The sequence below is a fragment of the Periophthalmus magnuspinnatus genome, chromosome 11 (genome assembly GCF_009829125.3).
Source record: "Periophthalmus magnuspinnatus isolate fPerMag1 chromosome 11, fPerMag1.2.pri, whole genome shotgun sequence".
NCBI classification, from domain to species: Eukaryota; Metazoa; Chordata; class Actinopteri; order Gobiiformes; family Gobiidae; genus Periophthalmus; species Periophthalmus magnuspinnatus.
Genome location: NC_047136.2, coordinates 7,580,592 through 7,602,493, shown reverse-complemented (window position 1 = coordinate 7,602,493; position 21,902 = coordinate 7,580,592). Strand labels below are relative to the sequence as shown.

The window sequence follows — 21,902 nt, the reverse complement described above, 5'->3', positions numbered from 1 at the left end:
TAAAAGTACAGATACCGAAGCTAAAAAATACTCAAGTAAAAGCATCACATGAAGAAAATCTACTAGAGTAAAAGTATTAAAGTGCTCATTTAAAAATTTACTAGTAAAAGTAAAAAGTAAAAGTATTTTGTATAGTTTTTATTTGTATATTTTTGATTGCTGAACGTGTTAAAAAATAAACCCCTCAGACTTTTCATCAGGTCTCAGACAATAATAAAAATACTTTCACTTTTCAGTCCTGTTCAAAAGTGTAGTGGAGTAGAAAGTACAGATACCCGCTCTCAAATGTAATGAAATCAACTTTAAAATTGACTTAAGTTAAGTACACACATCCAAAATTTTGCAACTTTTTCTTCATTACGTTCTACCACTGTAACTGTAGTACAATGTAGTATAATGAATTTTAAAAATAACTCAGTGTTTCTTTAAAATTGCATGTTTTATTTTTGTCTTTGCCATATTAGTTTGGCCTTCTTTGCATAATTTCCATTGTGAAAACCCGTGCAGACCTGAACAACCAAAAAGAAAGCAGTTTACTCACATCAAATCAACTGTTTACATGGCATGATCTGATAGCTCCAGAAATCAGATAATGATCAGATTTCTGGTGTGCATATAAACATAGCAGGACGGGAGTTAAAGCTAGTCCTTGTAGAAGTTGTTAGAAAGCACCAGGTGTCATAGCTTAGCAGGAATGAGAGCAGCATTGGAGCTGCCTCTGAAATTGCCTCTCGGTGGGGCTTGTAGTTCTTCTTTGTGCTTTACGCGCTGCACTTGAACGCCCCATTGAGCCTTTTACAGAACAGACAAAATCTCCACAGCGTTTTGAGCAGAGCATGGGGGGAGCTGGAAATGATGGACCACAATTTGAACTTTTAACTTGGGCTTCCGGCACAGCTGTTGTTTATACCAGTGCGCTGCTTGCTGTGCCCACCCATCTTTGTCTTCACTGAACTGCTGCACTGTCAAACAACAAGCCATATCTGTGGGAGGGGAACCAAAACATGTAGTGGATATAGAAGCCATTTGGATGCAAAGTTAGGAACAAATTGCTCCTAATTCAGGGGTAAAAGCTCTCTCCATTGAACCTCTTGTACAAAGACTTGGACAGCAATTTAGATCCGCACCCACTCTGGCCTTAAGGTGGTTTCTATGAAAAACTGATATACAGCAACTCTGGCAAAAGTCCAACTTCCTTGGCTAAGGAAACTAATAGTCATTACACCAGAAGATGCTCCAAAATTTTGTGAAATACCCCAAATAAAAAAAAGGTCAAGGCTACGAACCCTTATTCTTAGTCTTATTATAAAATGACTCCTTACATCTAAAATCACATGTTTCTGCAACAGTAATAGGCCATTAAAGCTGGTTGATGTTAAATTTAAGCTTATTTTTAACCCATGTTATGAAACTGTAAAATCCCCTTGTTGGCATTGCTCAAAGGCCTTTGAAAACACAGAATCCACTGCACTTCAGTGACAAGGTTATTTTCACATTTGATTGAACACTGACAAGTCAAGGTGCTAATGGCTTTGATTTGGGCTTTTTCCAAGTCAGTCTTTTGTTTCATGTTACAATTTGATCAGTGGGACATTGAAATAAATAAAGAATAATTATCATGACAGTATCCTGCCTTTGTGAACATACCACATTTCTTTTTCCCCATGTCGAGAAGAAGAGAACATTACATTCTCGGTGGAAAGAGTTTTGAACGATAGTGTCTATTTATCTGTGTCGATGTAGCTGTGGAAAAAGACCCTCAGAGGGAGGCCTGGATCCTGACACACTGTATAAGACAGGACGTCCACACAGATGTTCACAATCAACGCCTCATTCATAATAATAATAATGAAGACGACTTTGACAAGGGGAGAATCAGTGTGCAGAGATTGATCGGTAATAAGTTACTCTGTTGGTTAATGGAAATATTTACTCTGGAGCAGCGGCATGAAGATCAAAAATCCTTCTAATGAGTCTAATTTAGTGTCAGGGCCCAGATGAGACAGGAGGTAATGAAGAGGTCATAGAAAGATCAAAACTACAGGCTGTGTAGGAGTAGATACACATTTGTTTCATTTTAAACATGTTCAAAGAAAAGTAAGTTGCCTCGTAAAGTGTCTCTTTAAAGATGCACCATGTAACTTTTCTGGTTGTGGTTACGCCATCAGCTTATCTCCACAGAGAGGTTATTGTTCAGCAGTGGTAAAGGTCAGTTACCGGCCAGATCTGTGGAGAGGCAATCCCGCTCATGGTAAGAATACATGTTTTTAAGGCATAGTAACAATTAAACATCTATAATTGGATAAATGCAAAACAGATGAGACAAGATAAGGTGGCAGTTCAAGTAGGACAGAAAAGTTATAATGCAACTTAAAAAACAGTCTCTGGTGTGTAGGAAAATAAAATGTGGTTCTTGTTCTAGCCTCTGTGTGGAAAAGCTGCAGGTAACAGATAATCTCTTAAAGGCATAAATAGTAAAGGCATAAATCAGAGACAGACATGGCTCAGGGTTTCACAGGAAAATACATTATATTATCTGTGTGCTGTTTCAGAGGGAAGATGGAAACAGGATTAACCCAGACTGAAGCTGATGCATTTTTGGCTGAGCAGCAGAAAATGTTCAACAATCAAACCTATGAACTTAAAATAAACTTAACCATGATTAAAATGGGACCCACCTCAGTATATTACATCTTTATTTAAATGTTTATAGAATATAGATACTTTTAACACAACATTTTATTGTAAAATAAACATCTTGAATCAGCCATGCTCTGTTTACCATTGATCATCATATGCAGAGAAGAGTTTAAAATACACAGGCAAAGACATCATCAGAATTTAAACTTTACTTATTAATGATAGACCTCTGGGACCCACTTTACAGAACTGCAGCTCTTTTATGGATTTTATTTGAGCAGTCTAATATGTTTTGGACTGCATTTCAGTGACCTTGGCTCATCTTTAGCGAAAAGAACTTGCTGTAGTTTAGTTGAGCCTACGCACTTTTGTGAAATCAGAAATGGCCAACTAAACAGCAGGTAATATATTCATAACGAAATCAATTATAATCACACATGCTGAATGTACAATATTTTTAAGACGCCCACCTGAACTCTAGTCTACATTTTCATTAAGTGGCAGCATGACTCACTGTGAGCAACAAAAGAAACTTTAGTAGTTCCAACACAGAAAACAGCCAGTCCAATCTAATAATTTTACTGTTTTTAAAAAGCAAACCTCATGTTGCTAACATTCTTTTTTAGTAAATTATTGAAAAAACAAAACATTACAGTATTGACTGAAACTGTAGTGTTGACTAGAAAACTTGAATCTTATTTATATTTTGTTTGCTTTTTGTGTCTATTGCACCATTTTTGTTTTTGTTTACTTTTTATTTCAAGTAAATTTTAGGGATTTGTGGAATTCATAGTTTAAATGTCGTTCTTGTATACTGTCTCACTGATATATAGAATCCGTATGATGTCTAGACCTGTGTATTTTATTTTTCATCTAACCGCGTCCTTGTTGCACGTGGTGTCCTTGCTGCCTCTCCACTCTTGGTCCACACATGTTCACTCTACTACAGGTGGAGAGTCCGTTGCAGAGATGCCGGGGGGGTATATGGCTTGCGTCAGAACGGAGCAAACAGGACCGGCCCGTGTGTGGAGCACATGGAGCCAGGGGGCGGAGGGGGGTGCAGGATGGCCTGGTGGGGGAGGGCCGGGGTCTGGAACAGTGCAGGGGTAGAGTTTGTAGTGGGACGAAGAGGGAAGGGGTGCATTGTGGTTGCCATGGCAGCGGCAACCGAGATCTGCCGCTGGAGGAGGCAGGACGTCAACGGTTTGGTCAAGTCCTGGTTCTTTCTCAGCGCCAATTGAATCTGGAAAAGTAACAAGTTTATTAAATTAGCATCTGGCACAACTGATTTGAACACAATTAATTACATCAAGTGGACAATTCTTACAGCTACATTTCATACACAAAAAGTTTATATTTGTAAAACGTACCACTAATGCAATATACCTACTTAGATTTTTGTTTAGCACAGTAAAACAGACTTCTCGTGTGTTATGTTTGACCAAAGAGTCTGCCATATGTCTCGAGGACAGTGAAGATGAAGCACTGAAAGCTATTTGGCCCGAGTATTTTAATCCACTGTTGGAATAAACCATTGGGGGCTGCATATGTTTTAGCAAATATGTGTCAGGAATCTTGGTTCTGTTTCTAGTTTCAAGCAAAATTATGTGTGAAAGCATGTAACAGACAGAGCAGCCTGACATCTGCGAAGGCACTGGACCTGTCTCGCAATAATCAGAGCATAGTGCCCGGAGCTGAACATGAAACAGACAAACCTTTATGTCTTATTTGTGATTTTCAGATTCTTCAATGGGATTATGCATACTCCCAGACATTTTACTTTGCTATGAAATATCCAAAAAGTAAATTCGCAAATGTTGAATTTGATCATTTCTATTTAGATTTCACTTTATTACAAACAATATTAATTTTAGCTGCCCCATCTGCATTAAATATTATTGACGTATAGCATGTTTTGATGTAATCTGAAACAAAGAAAATAACTGTGAAAAATGTAATACAATCTTCTCTTTACTGACTCCTTGTGGTTGAAGTTATAATCTGTGACCACATCTTATTTATTTTGTAAATTATTGATATATCTTTGGTCTCTATATCTAAATTGGTTCAAATTTGCTTCATACACTGTGTGTCATGCCCCCTTGTGGTTGGAGTAGTATCTCCGACTTCAACTTCACATATAATCTAGTCTATCATAGATGAATCATGTTTAGTTACTCACTGCCAAACTGAAAATCCAAACAGTACATCCTGATAAATCATGGATTGGACCTTTGAGAATTCAATCTGTCTTTCCAAGTATGTGTTTGGTGAAAGATTGCAGGTTACTCACAGTCTGAAAGTTATGCTGGTTCCTGTGGTTGGGAGGATACGGGGTGAACTTGGGTTTGCCTGGTTTACCCGCCGCCCTGTCTTTATGCCTCCTGCTGCTGATGTGCTGGCGAGTGGGCGAGAAGACGAAACATTTAAATTTGCAACATCAAATCTGCATAATCACAAGACAAAATTAGACAAGTTTAATCACAGTTTCTATTTGTTGTAATGTGCATCGTTCTGTAGAGTTGAAAAAAATACATGTGGGCGTGTTGGGGAGATGTTTTCTGATTTGATTGACAGGCACAAGCAGATGGTGGTGTGCACACGAGGCGATGGTAAACTTCTAAATATTCATGAGCACCTGGTCAAAGTTAACTTTTAAACATGGAGAGATGTATGCATTCCCGTCACGAGCAGGAACGCTATATTCAGAGAGAGGCCCGGCTTACAGTGGCTTTGAGCTCATTATCTTGAGGGATGTGCAGGTTGAACTCGGTCGTTACGGCGACAGGTGCAAGATCTTTGCAGCGTAATTTGGCATAAAATCGTGGGTCTGATTTGCAAATGCTGATGCCTGGTGGATAAAGTGACTATGGGTATATTAATGCTTTTGTGTCACCAGATTGTGACTGAATCATAGTCTGTTTGGTTGTTTGTTCCACTCATGTCATGTGTTTAACAGTGCTGTTTAACATGTTCCATAAACAGGTTCAGAAATAGCTACAAGCCTGAGAATGTGATTATCACCTTGAGATAATGTTGTTATACATTTGCATAATGATAAAGGGGTAGGTGTCATCAAGGAAGACACTTTACCCACATCACTTCACAGCATGTGGTGGGTTGCATCAGGCGGGGAATCCTCTGTAAGCCAGCCAAATAACTGCGTGGCCGGTAGCAACGCAACACAGATTTATTTTTGTTTTAGTTGGAGCAAACCACAAAAAATCCGCAAGCTGGTAAACAAATATGAAAAGCAAGTTGAGAAGAATTGTTTCTTTCTGTTTTATGAAAGGTAGACAATGTTATTTTTGTGGTGGAGGGTCTGTCACCTGCTTGTCTCCTAGGAGGTGTTATTGCTTTGCCTTGAATGTTGCACAGTATGGCATTTAACTTAACTATATCTATGGGGTCAAGCAGCTGTCAGCTCTCTCCATGACAAGATACAGGTCTGTCCAGTCATAGTAAGAATTCCTGTTTTTCAAGGTTTTCACATCTGTCTAATGAAGAGAAAAGTTATTTAAAAAGAGTTTATGTTTGATGTTTCATGGTAATGTTTGATAAACGTTCAATTGTTGGATGTTTCATTGGACTTTAATCCATGTTTTAATTGAATGACGTGTTGGGTTTTTAGCCTCTTCCTGCACCTGCTTTTTAAATACTGTGTCCATTCATTTTTTATATGTAATATGAGTTTGATAAATATGCAAGAGTAATAAGAGTAAGATAAATAAATAAATATGGTATTTTTTGAGCAATAAAAAAAGTGCAATTAAATAGTTTAATGCCATTTTGTGGAACATACCAAGCAAAGTAAAAACATCTCTATAGGGACATCCATATGGTGGACACTGCACCAGAAAAGTTACCAAGTACACCTTTAAAAATACACACAAAGCCCACAATGGAAAAAAGGAGCTGGAGTCATTTTGGCATTATCTCACATTGGCCAATAATTTCTTCATTATCCACTAGCTCTTTCACTGGGTTAATGATAATAAATAGTCACATCCAAAACAAAACAACACTGCTGGCAACATCCAATTCTTTCAGGCAAAAACCCAATTTGAAATATGATTGATAGCTGAAATTATTCCCTTCATTCTTGCTTGACATTTGAACAAAGGAATTGTCTTTGCAGAATTCGCTTTTGCATTATTAAAAAGGCCTTACTTCCTCACCTGTTTGAGCTGGGTTTCTGAGTTGACATGCACATCGCAGATCTCACAGTGGAACGTTTTGTTCTGCAGTCCCGTCGAAGGTTCTGTGGATGCAGCTGCCAGCTTCGCCTTAACCCCTGACCTCGGGAAGGACTTGATCGCTCCGTCACCACTCCTCGCCTCTAACATTGTCTTGTGTTTTGTGCCTTGAGAAAAACCACACGTCATTCATGAGCAGTTAACATTTCTTTGTGAATTATAAGTGTTTGTAAATCTTGTACCGCTGTTGTGAGCCTGAAGCTGGGACGCAGAGTTAACGGCCACTTTACACAGAGAGCAGTAAAGGAGACGTATGGCCTTCTCCTCCTCCGTCTCATCCTCTGGGGCTGCGTCCAGTTCTTCATGTCTCTGAGCTTCCTTGTCCTTCGCTCCAGCACAAGGTGGTGGTGGTGTGGGGTCAGAGGTTAATATGTCTGAGGAGCCGCAGCTGGAGGGGGCTGCATCTGAGGACGGGGCTGGGGATGTGGGTTCTGACAGAGGAAATAGGTACGATGACAAATTGTGCAAAAATGAAATACCATGTACTAATTTATTGTCTGAGATGTGACAGTTGTACCAAGAGTTTAATCAATTCAATGTATTATTTGTTAATATATAATATGTACGACCAGGCGTCATGCAGTTATGAACGCAGCGATTCTCGGAACTCAAAGTTATGTCCTGGAAAAGTGAGAAAAGTTAGTAGAGAGATTTGTTTTCTACCATACATCCCTTGTATTTGCACAAGACACAAAACAGCCTTGGGCAGCTTGTTGTTGCAGATTGCTGGAGCAACATTTGTAAAGCAGGACAGATAACGCAGAAGGGAACATAGTTTTCTTGGTCGAATCACTTCATAATTTTCCCTTTTCTGCACTTAAACCCACAGTCTCTATACTGAGTCTAGTGCATTATCTTTTGTGAGTCTTTTTAGGAAAGACGCCTGCTGATTTAAAGATTCTTGTGTCCTAATAACAGCGCTTATCTCTCTCTGTGCCGGTGGGCATCTGTTTGTTACCATTGATTCCTACTCTCCTAACGACTAGAGCTGTTTGCTGGAGTTATCTCTGAGAGCACTCGCAAAGACTTGTCCACTTATTGAACAAGAGCTTTGGACTGAAAACGATCACTCACTCCTTCCTCCTCAGAAAGAGTGTGAATACTGAGACGTGTCAATTGCAATTTGTCCGTCTCTTGCTGTAAAAGTTGTATGTATTACTGGCATTGCCTAACGCCCACACAGATGGAGAAACAGGGAGATTGGAACATTTTCAGTGTTCACTGCTTGAACCAGGCAAAGTATTAGGCCAATCCAGTCAAATATTTTGCCACTATCCTAATTTGTAGTCAAAACAAGCTGTGATGGATCCTGGCATTTTCCTATCACAAGAACCAGCACTAACTTCTTGAAAAACTGATCAGACCAAAAATCTCTACAAGAGAGAGTTTTGGAAATACTATTCTCCAGTTTACACTTTTCACACTAAATATTCAGGAAATATTCACCACCAGAATCTAAACTAGGCCCAGCACTAAACCAGATCTAAACTAGGACAACACCACATATTAACGAGACTACAGACATACACACCAAACCAAGTCTACATCAGGATTAAACTTGAACTGGGCCAAAATGAGTTCATGAAGAGGAAAATCTTTGACTTAAAAAAAACTAAACCTACTAAATAAACTAAGAAGATACCACTCTTTTCTAGACATTAAAGGACCCATATTATGCTATTTTCTGATCTATGTTGTAATGTTTCCTCATCAAATACATACCTGGAGCTTTGTTTTGTTGTATTCACACGTTTAACACACAAACCTGGCTGAGCTCTTCTCTCAAACTGAAAACAGTGAGGCCATGGGGTAATACAGGAAGTGATCCACTGTGTTTTAAGCTCCATGCATCGTCACGAGAATCATTTTGATCATTTCAGCCATGGAATTGCCTATCTTGACTGAACAAAAGGTAAAGGGTAGCTGCTAACTTGAAAACTACCTCTACATGGCATCACAAGGTGGAACAGATCATTCTCAGCTTGAGAGACGTAGACAGACTAATAATGCAATGTTACTCAAACCTGTGTGAATGAAACAAAACACAACTCCAGGTCTGTTTTTGATGAGGTAACAACATTATAACACGGCTTAAAGCTCACAAGAGTCAATGTTGCGTGATATAGGACCTTTAAAATGGAGCCCATATTTTGGTTTTATTGTTTTTATTTCTTGAATTGAATCGTTAAGTGCAATGGCAAAGGTTTCAGATATTTTAATAACTCTGAACCCCATGAACGACGTATTCTGGCTTATGTGTGTATTTGAGTGACTTAAACGCAACACGCTGGCACGCTCAAGAGCAGAGTATACAGAATAAGTGTTTGATCTCGAGGATGCTATGAATGGGGTCAGTAAATAGAGACATGAGCAGGCGAGAAGATAATGCTCTCTGCTTTAATCTCTGCACGGTGAAACGTAGCTCAGCGGGTGATTTACCACTTCAAAGAGTTAAAAGTCGTGACTTGGAAAAAGCAGGTCTGGGCTGTGTACGTCGATGATGCCTTGTCAAATACACACACCTCCTGATGCTGCGTCGGAGCTGGAGGGCGACGACAAGATTTGGGATGCGGTTTCCTTGGCGACAGGTTCAGAGGTCCCAATCTTAGAGTCGGGGGTATCCAGTGCTTTTATCCGCTTTGCATGTCTGGTGCCACTGTAATGAGAAGACGCCTGTGCCTGTGAGCAAACAACAGGGAATACACACGGAGGTATTGGATGAAGAGCAGTTGACAACACTTTTGAAGAATGCAACATAACCGTATGAACACAACTGCAGCGCGTGCCGTCCCTAAAGCTATTTACGTAATCTCAGAATAAACACAGAAAATCCTATTACTTTTTATTGAATTATTGCCCTGAACTAACCCATAGTTTTGTATAATTGGTTATATTTTGAATTGCAATATTTTGAAATAAAGTTTTGGTGTGTGCATGGTCATCTATGAAAACTTTCCAAACTTTTGTGTATATATGGCTGTGTATGTCTGGCTGGGTGATTAGAGAACAACATGGTGACTGTGGCAGCTTATTCATAAGGCCTATAACCTAAAGGATTTTGTGAAAGGAGCACTATAACAAGATTAAACTTACACAAAGGGTCCAAGAGAAGTGTAATACAAACCTGAATAATAATGGCAGACGTATGTAGCAATGGGTACATCATGCATAAGGTCAGTTTGTAAATGGAAATGCAGATTTTTATGCATTTTATGGAAGAATTTGTTAACCTTTTATAGTTTTTTATTATTGTAGTGGACTGACCCAGGATCCATTGACTGTCCAATCTGTTCAGCTATATATAATGAAGTTAAACTCAATCAAAATTGTGATAAATCTGTATCTCAGAAGTGAATTTGACCTAAAATAAACCAAACCACAAAACTCGTGGCTCGCTTGGAGAGATACAGACATGTTGCTTCAATCTCTTTCAATATTTGGGTGAGGCCATAGTACAGATATACATTATGATTACGTTGTATTGAAATCATCACATGTAATTACTTCAATTTTATAGGACCAGTAATACAAGTAAGCACGAGGTTAGGTCTCTTCAACTGTCTTTAAAGGTGTGTGTGAGAATGTGTGAAGCCCCGCCCACCTCTGAGTTGAACTTCAGTCGACACACGCCGCACGAGCTGTGTCTCCTCTTCAGGGGCGAGCTCAGGGCCAAGCTGGGGCCCACCAGGGCTTTGTGCACAGGCTCCATCTGAATACAAAATAATCAAACATTCAAAACTCTGAGAAAATCATGCCAGTTTTACCAGTTCAATGAATTACGGTCTTAGGTGAGGTGAGTAGACTAGCTAGTAACACATTTATCTAATTAAATCCTACTTATTTCAATGTATACTAAATGAGCATTTTCACCCAGTTTGCTAGAAACCTGCTGGATGTGAAAGAATGTAATGTTGTGGATGAATAAGATCATGTGTACAACAAGCTATGATACTGTTACTCCAATAACAGACGTTTTATTTACAATGTGTCCATTAAAATACATTTTGTCAATAAAAAGTTAAATGAAAAAAACAACCAAATTAAAGGACAACTAAATGTCAAAGGAGAGAAAGAGGAGAGCAATACTCGCTTCATGGGTGAGAGGCTGTTATTCAAAGTGATGAGCTGAACTGAACAGCACAGATTTATGGAGATGGAGGTGAGAGCTGTGACCTGCTGCAGTGTGATCAAGTCCCCACATGTCACAACAGACACTTGTGTGGAGAGCACTGCCACTCGGCCTGGACTGACCCCAGAGTCTGCCTCCACCCTCTGTGTACTGTGCACACACAGCCAAAACTCTGCTGCCTGCGGCTGACAGCTAGAGTCTGCCACTGATAAGCAGAGTCCACACAAAGGGAGCTATTTCTGCATAAGCTTCTGTCTATGCATCTCCACTCTCTGATTTGAACTTTCCGAAGCAGGCAATTATCGTCAACAAGACAGAAATTCTGAAGATACATAAAATTAGAATATCAGGTATGACGCCCAAAAGAAGATTCTCAGGAAGCTGCGATATCAAACCAGTGGTAAAGCAGCTGAGAGGTCAGGACATACGCCTCAAAGCGAGAGGGTCCTGGGTTCGACTCACCTACCTTGACCTAAAGGGCTTTTCTGACAGTCTGCCTGTTTCTCCTTGTGCCTGGGTGGGTTTTTTCAGGCACTACAGTTTCTCCCCATCAACCGAAAACATACACAAGTAGTTTTCATATGCAACAGTCAGCTTTTCTAATTAATAAAATTGTAATATCAATTAAAATGCACATAGACATAGAGAGCTGTTTATTTATATTATAAACTAGACAATAGACTTCACTTAATAACAAAAAAACAAACAAATATTTCTACAATAACTGATATAATAATAAAAAATATTAATTTGTATGTTTAGTTTGGAGCTCAGCAGTGACCGCACACCCCCAGGTTACGGAAATAAATTTCCCATACATTTTCTTACAGACTTTTTAAACCGCAAAGTTATTAAAACATTTCACAGAATCTTGCATTTAAATTGTGTTTTTGGACTTAAAACAACTGTGTTATGGATATTAGTTAGCACGTAGCTAGTTTGCCTCCATGATGCCTTTGAACTCTTAATATTTGTGGAAAAATGAAATGAATGAATGGAAAATTTACCTCTGGAGCCTGAGCAGAATGTCACTGTTGAGCTCCATTACCCACCCCAAGTATATTTTGTATTCACCTTACAACTCTTTTTACTGCATAGAGTGCATGAAATCCATACGAGCTGAATTTAAAATAGTGAGAACATGAACAGTATGTGCACCGTCATGAAGAACTCTTTAAATATTCACACAAGAATATTTCAGTTCATATCACAATACAACACCAGTGCTTCACCCACAGCCTGTTTGTCTACAAAGGAAAACCATCGTCTTTCTTAAGAATCGTCAGTGTGCAGTGTGACAGTATTTTAGTTTGAGTATAGTCATGCTAAGGCTAAAATGATTATGAGATTACTGAGAGAGTGCTTAAGTTTTGATGTGGGTGTTTAGCTGATATTATGACTCAAAAATCCCATGGGCTAACTATTTGCTATTCTAAAGTCTTGCACTGTACAGTTTACACCAACAGAAGTGGAAAATTACAGTGTCAGGAGGAGACTAAACGCAGGTATTTTGCCCAAAACGTTTTCTGTGGTCTGTTGAGCCCACTGGGGTGTGGCTGCAGCCCCTGTTACCTATCTCTGACACTGACTAATGTTTATAGTTGTTCCAGTAAGTTGCCATGACACTAATGCTTCTAATGGTGTTTCCAGTTGGTAATGAAAGGCGGGGTAAAGGGAGAGCCAAATTACAACTGCTACACAAACATCCACAGCTTTAGTGACAAACATATGCTTTTTTCAGCTATTTAATATTAAAATATATTCATAATAATAGCTCATGAATTTACATTTTGTTCACTGTAAAACACAATACTTATATAAAACTGCTTACTAATAGGAACAAGTCTTTTGACATATTCAGAAGTGCAGTGCAGTGCTTTTACTGTACTTTGCAATTTACTGTAGAAAGCAGTGGATTGGTGACATTTTGACATGTATGACCTGGAGTTAGACTTGTATTTTATTTTTATATAAATATTTTTAATCGCAAGTAAACACAAAGCAGTGGGTGAGGATAGGGGGTCAGTAAAAACTGAATTTTCTGAGCACTGGAGCCTTGAATGCAGAATAATACAGGATTACTCAAACGTGAATCAACCGAAAAGGGAACTCTGAGTTAACTTATGTTGAATAAACGCCACAACACGGTTAAAAACTCATAAACGTCAATTACACATAAACAAAAAAAAAAGCTAATGCAAGAATACCATGCATTTCAGAGTATGTTTTTAAGGTGTAAAGTACGGGGTAAGTGTTAGCAAGTTTTATAATTAATATTTGTTGTTTGCAGAAGAAATTATGTAACTTCTGTTATCAAAGTGTTGATTGTGGTTAATCAGCCCTGTCTCAAGTTCAACTGGACATTACAGGCTGCAGCCTTTAATAACAATAAGAACACTGAGCTAATACAAGCAGATCGTCTGAGCGAAAGAAAATAAGCATAAACGCAGGGCTGCATATAATCAGACTCACACTGAGAGGCTGTACTGAAATGCAGCAGCTGGTGATGTATAAATGTATGTGCAATTATGGGTTAGTCTGCAAGTGCTAGAAACCCAAATCAGAAAGGACTGTGAGGGGTAATAATGTGTTTCTTTGCACTAGTCTTGTGAGCATTAAAGAAACATGGAGAGTGGCTTTAGGAGCGAAATGTTTTGAAAAGACTACATCACACTTGCATCATGTTCTGGAGTCGAGCAGAGAAGCCGGAGTTAAATGAAAAGAAAACGATTAGCATGGTTTTAGTGAGAGAAACACAAATGCCAAGGTAGAGTTGTTCAAAGCTCACTTCAAAGCAATGCTATGTACAAAATAATTACAGCACTATGAGGTTTTCAAAGTATTTCTGTGAATAGTTTGGGAGCAATAGAAGCTGGTCTTATAACGCTGAGCAGACACAGGTTAAGTGCAAATATTTTGTTAGAAGTAGACACAGGCAGTAAGTAAGTCGAAACAAAGTAAGTCGAAGGAAGATTGAGACAGTTGTTTTAAAAATATATCAAATTTGAATATTGAGTATAGTTTAGAATTTAAATAAATGTCACACAGCTGTAGATAAATCTGATTGAATAAAACAAACGCACACTGTATAAAGTTATATTTATGCATTTTTGTGGTCATTTGTGCGACTTAAACCTCATCTTCAATTATTTATATCGTGATATTACCCCCGTCTATTTGAAGAGAGGATGATGATAGATATAAGGCCAGAACTGAAGAAGTGGCTTGGACGAGCAGCGAAACGTCTTCACCCAGTAACTTTTTGTCCAGTTGACAGAATTGAATTTCTCTTTTACTATGGATCATACCTGGACAACTGACGGATTACACAGAGTTAAATTTTAGTCATTATTTTGAAGTAACTATAGATTTAATGCAATTTCCATCTTTGCTAAACAGAAGTTCATTACAGCAGCAACAGATGAAAAAACAGCTGGAACAGTACACTAATAATGTGCTAATTCTACCATTTTATGTTTCTAAGACAAAGAAGCACTTTTTAATTACACTATGCTATGACTTGATTAAATATAACCTCATGAATAATAAGACATTTTCATTAGTGTTATAACTTTTCAAATCAGAGTTGTGCCTACACGTTTCTATTTTTACTCATTGTCAGTGCTGTGGTATGTAAGGTCGCATCATGTCGCTGTGGCACCAGAAAACTGTGGATTTAGTTGGAGAATGTGGAATAGTGGAAGTGGAATATCAGAAGCAGGGCTGGGCCTTGAGAGACTACTATAGAAAGTTACTAGCCCAGTGGTTCTCAATCTTTTCACACTAAGTACCTCTTAAGATAATATTTGGCTTTCCAAGTACCACCAGATACGCCTGGACTTCATCAGGCCTAAATGAGGGCTTAACACTGTCTGAAATGAGACTAAGCCATGGATGACATATTTTAAATACTAATTAACCCAAAGAAAAAAACATTAACAAATTCGTCTCACTCAAACTACAGAGGACCCTGTGTACCCCCGGTGATACACCATAGTTTGAGAAACACTGTATGAGTTTGAGAAGCTCTGCATTTGCATCACACACAAACTGCACTTAACACGTGAAAAACATGCAGCCTTCCTCTGAGGGGGCTTATGACTCCACAGAGCTAACTTATAACTTTTCTGGTAAAGGGGACACGACCTGCTTGTTTCCATGGCAATGTTCTTACTTTGCCTGAATATTTCACAGAATGTCATAAGATCTATCTCCATGGAGAATGTTCCATGTTATGCTCATTTAATGAACATTGTTATGAACATTGCACTTCTTCTTTGACATTCTCTCCATGTGTTTCAGAATTATGAACATTTTGGACTATTGCCATAGTAATTAGTAATTTAAAACAAAATAGTTTTAAAATGTTGCCAAGGAAGCTGAAATCCATGAATACAATTGATTTGAACTAAGTTGTAGTACTAATAATAATAGTAATGATTAATTGCTAAAATATTCATATTATTAGAAAGTCACTGTGACTTTTTGTTTGCAGTGTTGGCAACATAAATACCCACATGCTTTACTATTTCCATATATAGACATTTAAAGGGCTTTTGTAAACATTCCTCTGGTCCAGGCCCGCGCTTCTGCCTTCAGAGACAGCTCAGCTCACCTCTCCATCTGCTGCTCTGAACTCACAGTCTGAGTCTCACTCATCAAAGTCACCTCCAGCGCCCCCTGTAGTTGCAGCACCACATGACCATGGCACCCTGCTTCTGTGGGATGGACTGGGGCAAACTCAGTCTGAACCAATTTAACTCAACCTGCAGAATTCTTACCACTATACGAGCTCTCTACATGTGACATTCAAAATAACACTGTTGAAAGAGATTTCTTCAACAGTTTTTGAAACAGAAAGAAAACTCCAAGAATGAACATGAGCATTCCTAGAAGGAGAAGTCATTTGAAAGATTTTTAGCTTTGAAAGACATTTTTGCTGCTGCAAACTGCACTGTTACAGAAACAGCTTCACTGCACGCTTACAATGCAAAATACAGAAACAAAAATACAATAAAATAATACTACGCGGGACAACTTCAATTTGTGACAACTATTACTACTGCTTTAAATCTGCACATGCTATTACTGTTTCTTACCAATCAACTGCCTAAAAAAAGATGCAATTTTTCCACAAAGTAAAACTGCTTTGCTGCGTTGGAATAGGTCAGGAGTTGGCAATTAACGTGTACAGTAACGGAGCACAATTATCCTTATGAAATGAATACAATCAGCCTACCTCAGTATTTTCCAAGAGTAAAGGTTGTCTTTGATGAGGTTAAGTGAAGCAGAGCTGATTTCTACCTGGAGAGCCTCCAAACATGTCAACAACTGGAAGGACATATGAGCTTCTATTGTGTAATTTAGCAACAACGGACAAAGCACACATACCACGATCGGTTCGGTCAGGATTACAGCAGTGCCCTCTGGTTCAAATCTGTAACCATAGAAACCCTAAAAGTGGGCACCAAACAGTCCTTTTTACAGAGGTTGACCGCGCTCACAACAGCAATCACACAAGAAAAGACAGAACACATTCTTAGAGAGGGCCAGAGTTCAGATGTGTGCTCGCTTATTGCACTGACCTCCACCAGTGCCAAATCTAATCAATATACAGCAGCTAGCCTCGAGTACTTTCTCCCATTTTACAAGTAATTCATTATTGTTCTGGCATAGATTTTGAAGATAACCTCCTTATCCATTTCATCAGGCCACATTAGCCGGCCACTGGCTAAAAACATTCAGAAATATGCATTATTTATACCTATAGCCTTTTAACAATGCCAAAGACAGTGAAATTAATCAAAACCCGACAGTTTTTGTACAGCTTTAAATGTATGTTCCCACCCCACTGTCTGCAAAGATCTGTATTATAGTGCATGGTAAAAAAAAAAAGAAAAGAAAAGAAAAAAAGAAACAAGAAATATGTGGGAGACTCTGATATAAATAAGACAGGAGCAAAAATATGCATGGGCAGACGTGTATTATAGTTGTAATTTATGTTTTGTTATGTTATGTTGTTTTTTCTGATCATATATGGTTGTCTTTCTTTTTGGGCCATTTTTGGTAAGAGGAGAAAATAGGAGTCTAGGAAATATGTTGGAAAATGGATAGAGGAGATGACAAAGGCAAAGGAGGAGCAGACCGCAGAGGAGCACCAAGGTGGAAAAGATGGATGGACTGAGAGGGAAAGCGGGTGGGGGAGGTCAGAGTCCAAGACCCACAACAGGCTTTCGGGTGAGAGAGAGGCTTTTGACAAGGATCGAAAGTTCACATAAAAAAAAAAAAAGCTAAGCCATATACACTCAATCTTTATCCCTTTTTTGAAACCAGCAATTTGTATCTTTATGTTTTTCTTCTAAAACGGTACACGTCATGGTTTATAGATGAGGAGAAAGTAAAGCGAAGGGCAGGGCAAATCTCACTTTCAGTTCTTAAGAGTTTGAGTGAGTGGCTCTCAAAGACTACTTTATCATGACAGGAGAAGGTTTTATTACAGACAAAGATGTCGTCTCTATAGTTGAAATTATATACTTAGGGCATTTGTTGACTCATGTAATTGGAAAACTACCGTGAAAGGTCCCATTGAATTTAACACATCCGCATAAAAGCGACAATAGGTTTTAAGGACTTTTGGCCATCTAATAGCATCTAAGTGCAGCAGAGTCCATCTTTGTAAGAACACTAATATGAGGCTGTCATAAAAGAAAACACGGCAAACACTAATTAATATAATACAATGGGGCTGGAACATTCTTAGCCACTGAGCTGTTATTTTTTGCAAAACTCAAACGACATATTCTGCATAATAATGAAAATTAACCCAAGTCTCATCTAGCGCCCCCTAGACCTCACTGGCAGAAAAAGTAGTAAAACATAATTGCTCATCATACCACAGAGAGACTTCATATTTGCAGGTGAAAGTGCTATCTTTTCCACTTCTTTACATTTCTGTAGTTTTTTCAAACAGGCTGCGGCCCCTCAGCCATGTCTGACATATTAACTCTCCTTTGGGCTTTTAGTTGTCTGCACCTTCAACCCTTCACAAACACAGAGGCAGACAGCTCCCAGAAAACCTCTGTGCCCAGAATATTAAGGACCCCACCCCACCCTAACGTCACGCCGCTATAAGCATTTCCATTACAGCAAAAGGTGTGGGCAGAGCCTCGACATCTGCGCATTGAAAGTAATGGCATTAAAGGATGTTAGTATGTGAAAACAAAGTGTGATTTTATGTCACTGCATCACAGACTCACGTCGGTAAAGGCTGGCAGCAGGTGGAGGGGGAGGAGGTGTCTGAGGGGGTCCGGGGCCTGGGTCCTGCCCGTGGTGGGACGCAGCAGCTGGGGCAGAGCGCTGTGGCACACACTACCTGGAGAGACAAGAGCACAGGTAAAGAGACAGGAACAGATGGTGAACCGGGATGCAGAATGTGCTAATGAACCACAAGACTAAAATAAACCCAAGTGTTTTGACGTGACTCATTAAGAAGCAGATTGTACGAGGAGAAAAGTGTATGTTTAGGTTAAAAGTGCAGCCATCTTTAGATTCAAATGCAAATACACAAGATGCATGACGTCATTAACTGCCTATATTTAAACTGGGTTAAAATGGCTCGTGTATTTATTTTTTATTCTTTAGTCATAGTTCTACTCAAGCATATGTTAAATATTCCCATTATAGGCCTGAACCTCCCACGGCTCTTTGGTCCCAAGCATGATGTTTCTTCTTTTTTTTTTTTTTTCATGTGCATTGTGTAAAACAAGATTAATCATTTACAAAGAGTCTCTAATATTTGCTTCTGTGTAAGGCAAACCCTCCTTGTAGTTGTGTGTGTAAGGTCTAGAAGGTGCCTCAAGGCTGCAGTGCTGTTCAAACATGAAACATACCCAGTGGAACTAAAGGTCCGGAGACATCCATCACGTTACCATTAAATTACATACAAACATTTGCAGGAAATGCCTCGTTTATTTGCTCTATAGGAAACCTCATTTATCAGCGGAATATTGTGTTTTTATGAAGTTCATTGCTGACTACTCCGCAGTGATAAACAGTTTATAATAGGCCCACTAAACGCAATCAAAGTTTCCAAAGTCCATAAAAAGCTGGTGCTACAGGACATGACATTAACATCTTGAAACTTTATCAGAAAACCAGACTAAAAGATCAGTACATGCTGCAAAGTGTGTGTGTAAGTGTGATTTAGAGGACTGCTGGGCTACTGGACATAAGACGCTTACCTCAGAATGCATATTGCTAAAGTCCATAACTAACACTTTACTTGGTCCTGACTCATGTTCTGATTGCAGACGCTTGTTAGTTTGCGGGGGAAAAAAACTTGATTACAGTTTGATTCGGGACCAGCGCGCGTGTAATCAGCCTAATCAGACTCTACACACCCATCCGCAACGCCATTACCCTGATTGCCCATTGCCTTGTTTAGTTTATTTTTGCAAAAGAATTAAGTTATGACGCCAAATTGGAGGACGCATCACGTGACAAACGGGGACTGATGTGAAGCCAAACTTGCACAAACTTCAAAACAAAAACTTGACAAGTAATTTTGATGCAGCCAGTTTATTCTGTCCCGTAGCAGCCCCTCGCCAACACTGAGAGAAACAAATGCCCTGTACACTAGTTTATTTTGCCTCATTCTCTTCTGCAACAAACAACTGAATTTCTCTCCCAGCGTGAAAATAAACAGTGTGGGCGTGTGGAAGGATGCAGTGGTGTAAATCATCTCTTCTATCGCCCGGAGCGAGGAGCAGGTGACTTCAAAAAGCCCATCATATCAACAAGTGACTACGGCAGCAGTACCACAGCAAACAGTCTAACCAAAGCTCATCGACACGATTAGATTGCTTTACGTACCAAAATACATCACGACACGTGCTGTAAAATCCCGCTGGATGTGCCATAAAAGTGCGTCTCGTTGTCAGCCGCGGGAGTCGAGGCTGGTGCTGTGCGTCTCGCTGCCCCCACAGTCAGACTCGTGTGTCTCTCCTCCTCTCTGCTTCTTCTTGTGGCGGTGCGCTGCGGCTCATTCACATCTGGACCCCCCACCCCACAACCGCCACGCTCCAAACCCAACCCCTGTCTCCTGTCCTGACTTTCCCGTTATTCGGCTTGGAGTTTAACGTGACTTTAATTTACCAAATAGACGGAAATTGTCTTAATGAGGGGACGGCACCACCACAGATCAGCGCGCACTCCGCAGCGCTGTGAGCTTTTTCCGCATCAAAGCGGCTTCTCCAACAACCAATGCTTCACAGATGAGCAGTATGCCCTAAGAGCAAATGTGTTCTTAAAGGCTCTATCTTCCTCTTCCCTTTCCTCTTGGGTCCTCTGTATTTTTAGATCCAAAATCCATCTACAAAAACGCAGTCACGCACACTTACGCACAGCTTTATTTTTAAAGGCGCGTGCGTATTTACACTTGAAAGTGCCTCTCACGCGCCCGAATCATGAGCCCATTTTCACACCCTCAACAGTTCATATCTGAGCACAGTGACCTTGCCTCAACTTCTGCATATTGTCCAAGTCCCTCGTGTCAAGAAACTGGACAAAAACATTTTCCCACAAACCACAACTCCTGAGAGATTTAGGCCTTATGCTTCCATTCAGCAGCTTCTTCTTTTGCAAGGATACTTTAGTCTAGATTAGCTTCAGACTGATAAAACGATAAAACTGAAAAGCATTTCAGGGTTTATCTCTCAAGATGGAACAAAAAAGTCATGAAAAAATCATGAAATTCACCAAATACTCACAACAGTGGATGGTTTTCTTCCTGGAGTTGTTTTTACCTGCAGAGATGGGTTATCTCCAAGTGCCACTGCCAAACCTTCAGTACTTCTGACCAGAATCCTGATGTTTTGGAAAAAGATCTGCTTGCACCAGTTAGCCCGGTAGTTTGTGGATCAAATGCAGAAGGTTGTGTAATTTCCTCTAAAGGACAAGACAACTTGACTTATTTGTGTTTCATTGTATTTTAATGATGTTCCTGATCTACGCGTCAAGGATCAGATTCCATTTACACTTGAAACATGAAACTTCCTACTGGCTTCTTTTGCCAATTGTTCTTGATGATGGTTTCATATTATAAGCCTATGTAATTGTGAAAAATGAGTATGAAGTTGTCTGAGGTAAATGAAGACCGTTTCATATTTACTACAAAAAGTTTAATGTGTTTTACCAAAAAGTAGCCAATGTAAAACAGAACATACTATGCCAAAATGAAACTTCTTAAACTTTGCAACAGCTGCAAAAGTATGAAACGTCAGCCAGTCGTTTACATTCTTCAAAACTCCAGTGACATAATTGCCTGGGAAACTGCACCGTGATGACTACATATTGGATTGGGTGTAAAACTGTTGTCATTTAACATAGTCAGCCACTGTATCCAACAGCGCAACCTAAAACCTGTATTACGCAAAGTTCTAATTCAGCCAAATTCTCCAGACCAGGCCGTAGTGGAAACATGCTTGTGGTCAGACACTGCCAAGGTTATGTTTGCCAAAGACGAAGTGCAGAGGCTTCACACCAGCTCATTCTCTCTCCTTCATGCACCTGTCTCCAAATATGTGACTTCTTTGTTAAACATTTTTGATGTGCGGTTAAAGTAAAAAGAAATTTAGCTCAAACTTGTGGGAAGAAGTTTTTTGTAAGGCAAGGAAACATTTTGCTACATCTTGTGACATAGTGACAACAAAATAAAATAGATGAAGCAGTGGTTCTCAACTGGTCCAAGTTATTACAGACAATTTTGTAGTCACATTTTCCAAAGTAAGAATGCAGCAATTTGCATGAGGGTTTGACTTAGCATTGGATACCATTTTGACAGAATCCTGTCATTTTTCCAAGTTTCAGACTAGAATAAA

At 39.3% G+C, this 21,902-nt stretch overlaps 1 protein-coding gene across 2 annotated transcripts; it reads right to left on the bottom strand.

Annotated features, from left to right (window-relative positions):
• Window positions 1-2,810: 2,810 nt before the first annotated feature.
• Window positions 2,811-20,342, bottom strand: LOC117378692 (zinc finger protein 385D-like). 2 transcript variants are annotated; one of them, XM_055225289.1, is made up of 8 exons: window positions 19,897-20,342; window positions 18,282-18,393; window positions 10,498-10,605; window positions 9,419-9,575; window positions 7,079-7,327; window positions 6,819-7,003; window positions 4,934-5,038; window positions 2,811-3,883 (listed from the first exon to the last, which is right to left on the bottom strand). In XM_055225289.1, exons 1-8 carry the CDS (start codon window positions 19,941-19,943, stop codon window positions 3,635-3,637), a joined length of 1,212 nt encoding a protein of 403 aa, XP_055081264.1. In that variant the 5' UTR covers window positions 19,944-20,342; the 3' UTR covers window positions 2,811-3,634. The 2 variants fall into 2 exon arrangements, with proteins under 2 accessions (XP_055081264.1, XP_033831239.1); XM_033975348.2 differs by having other exon boundaries at window positions 18,282-18,397; window positions 19,897-20,341.
• Between the last annotated feature and the right edge of the window lie 1,560 nt (window positions 20,343-21,902).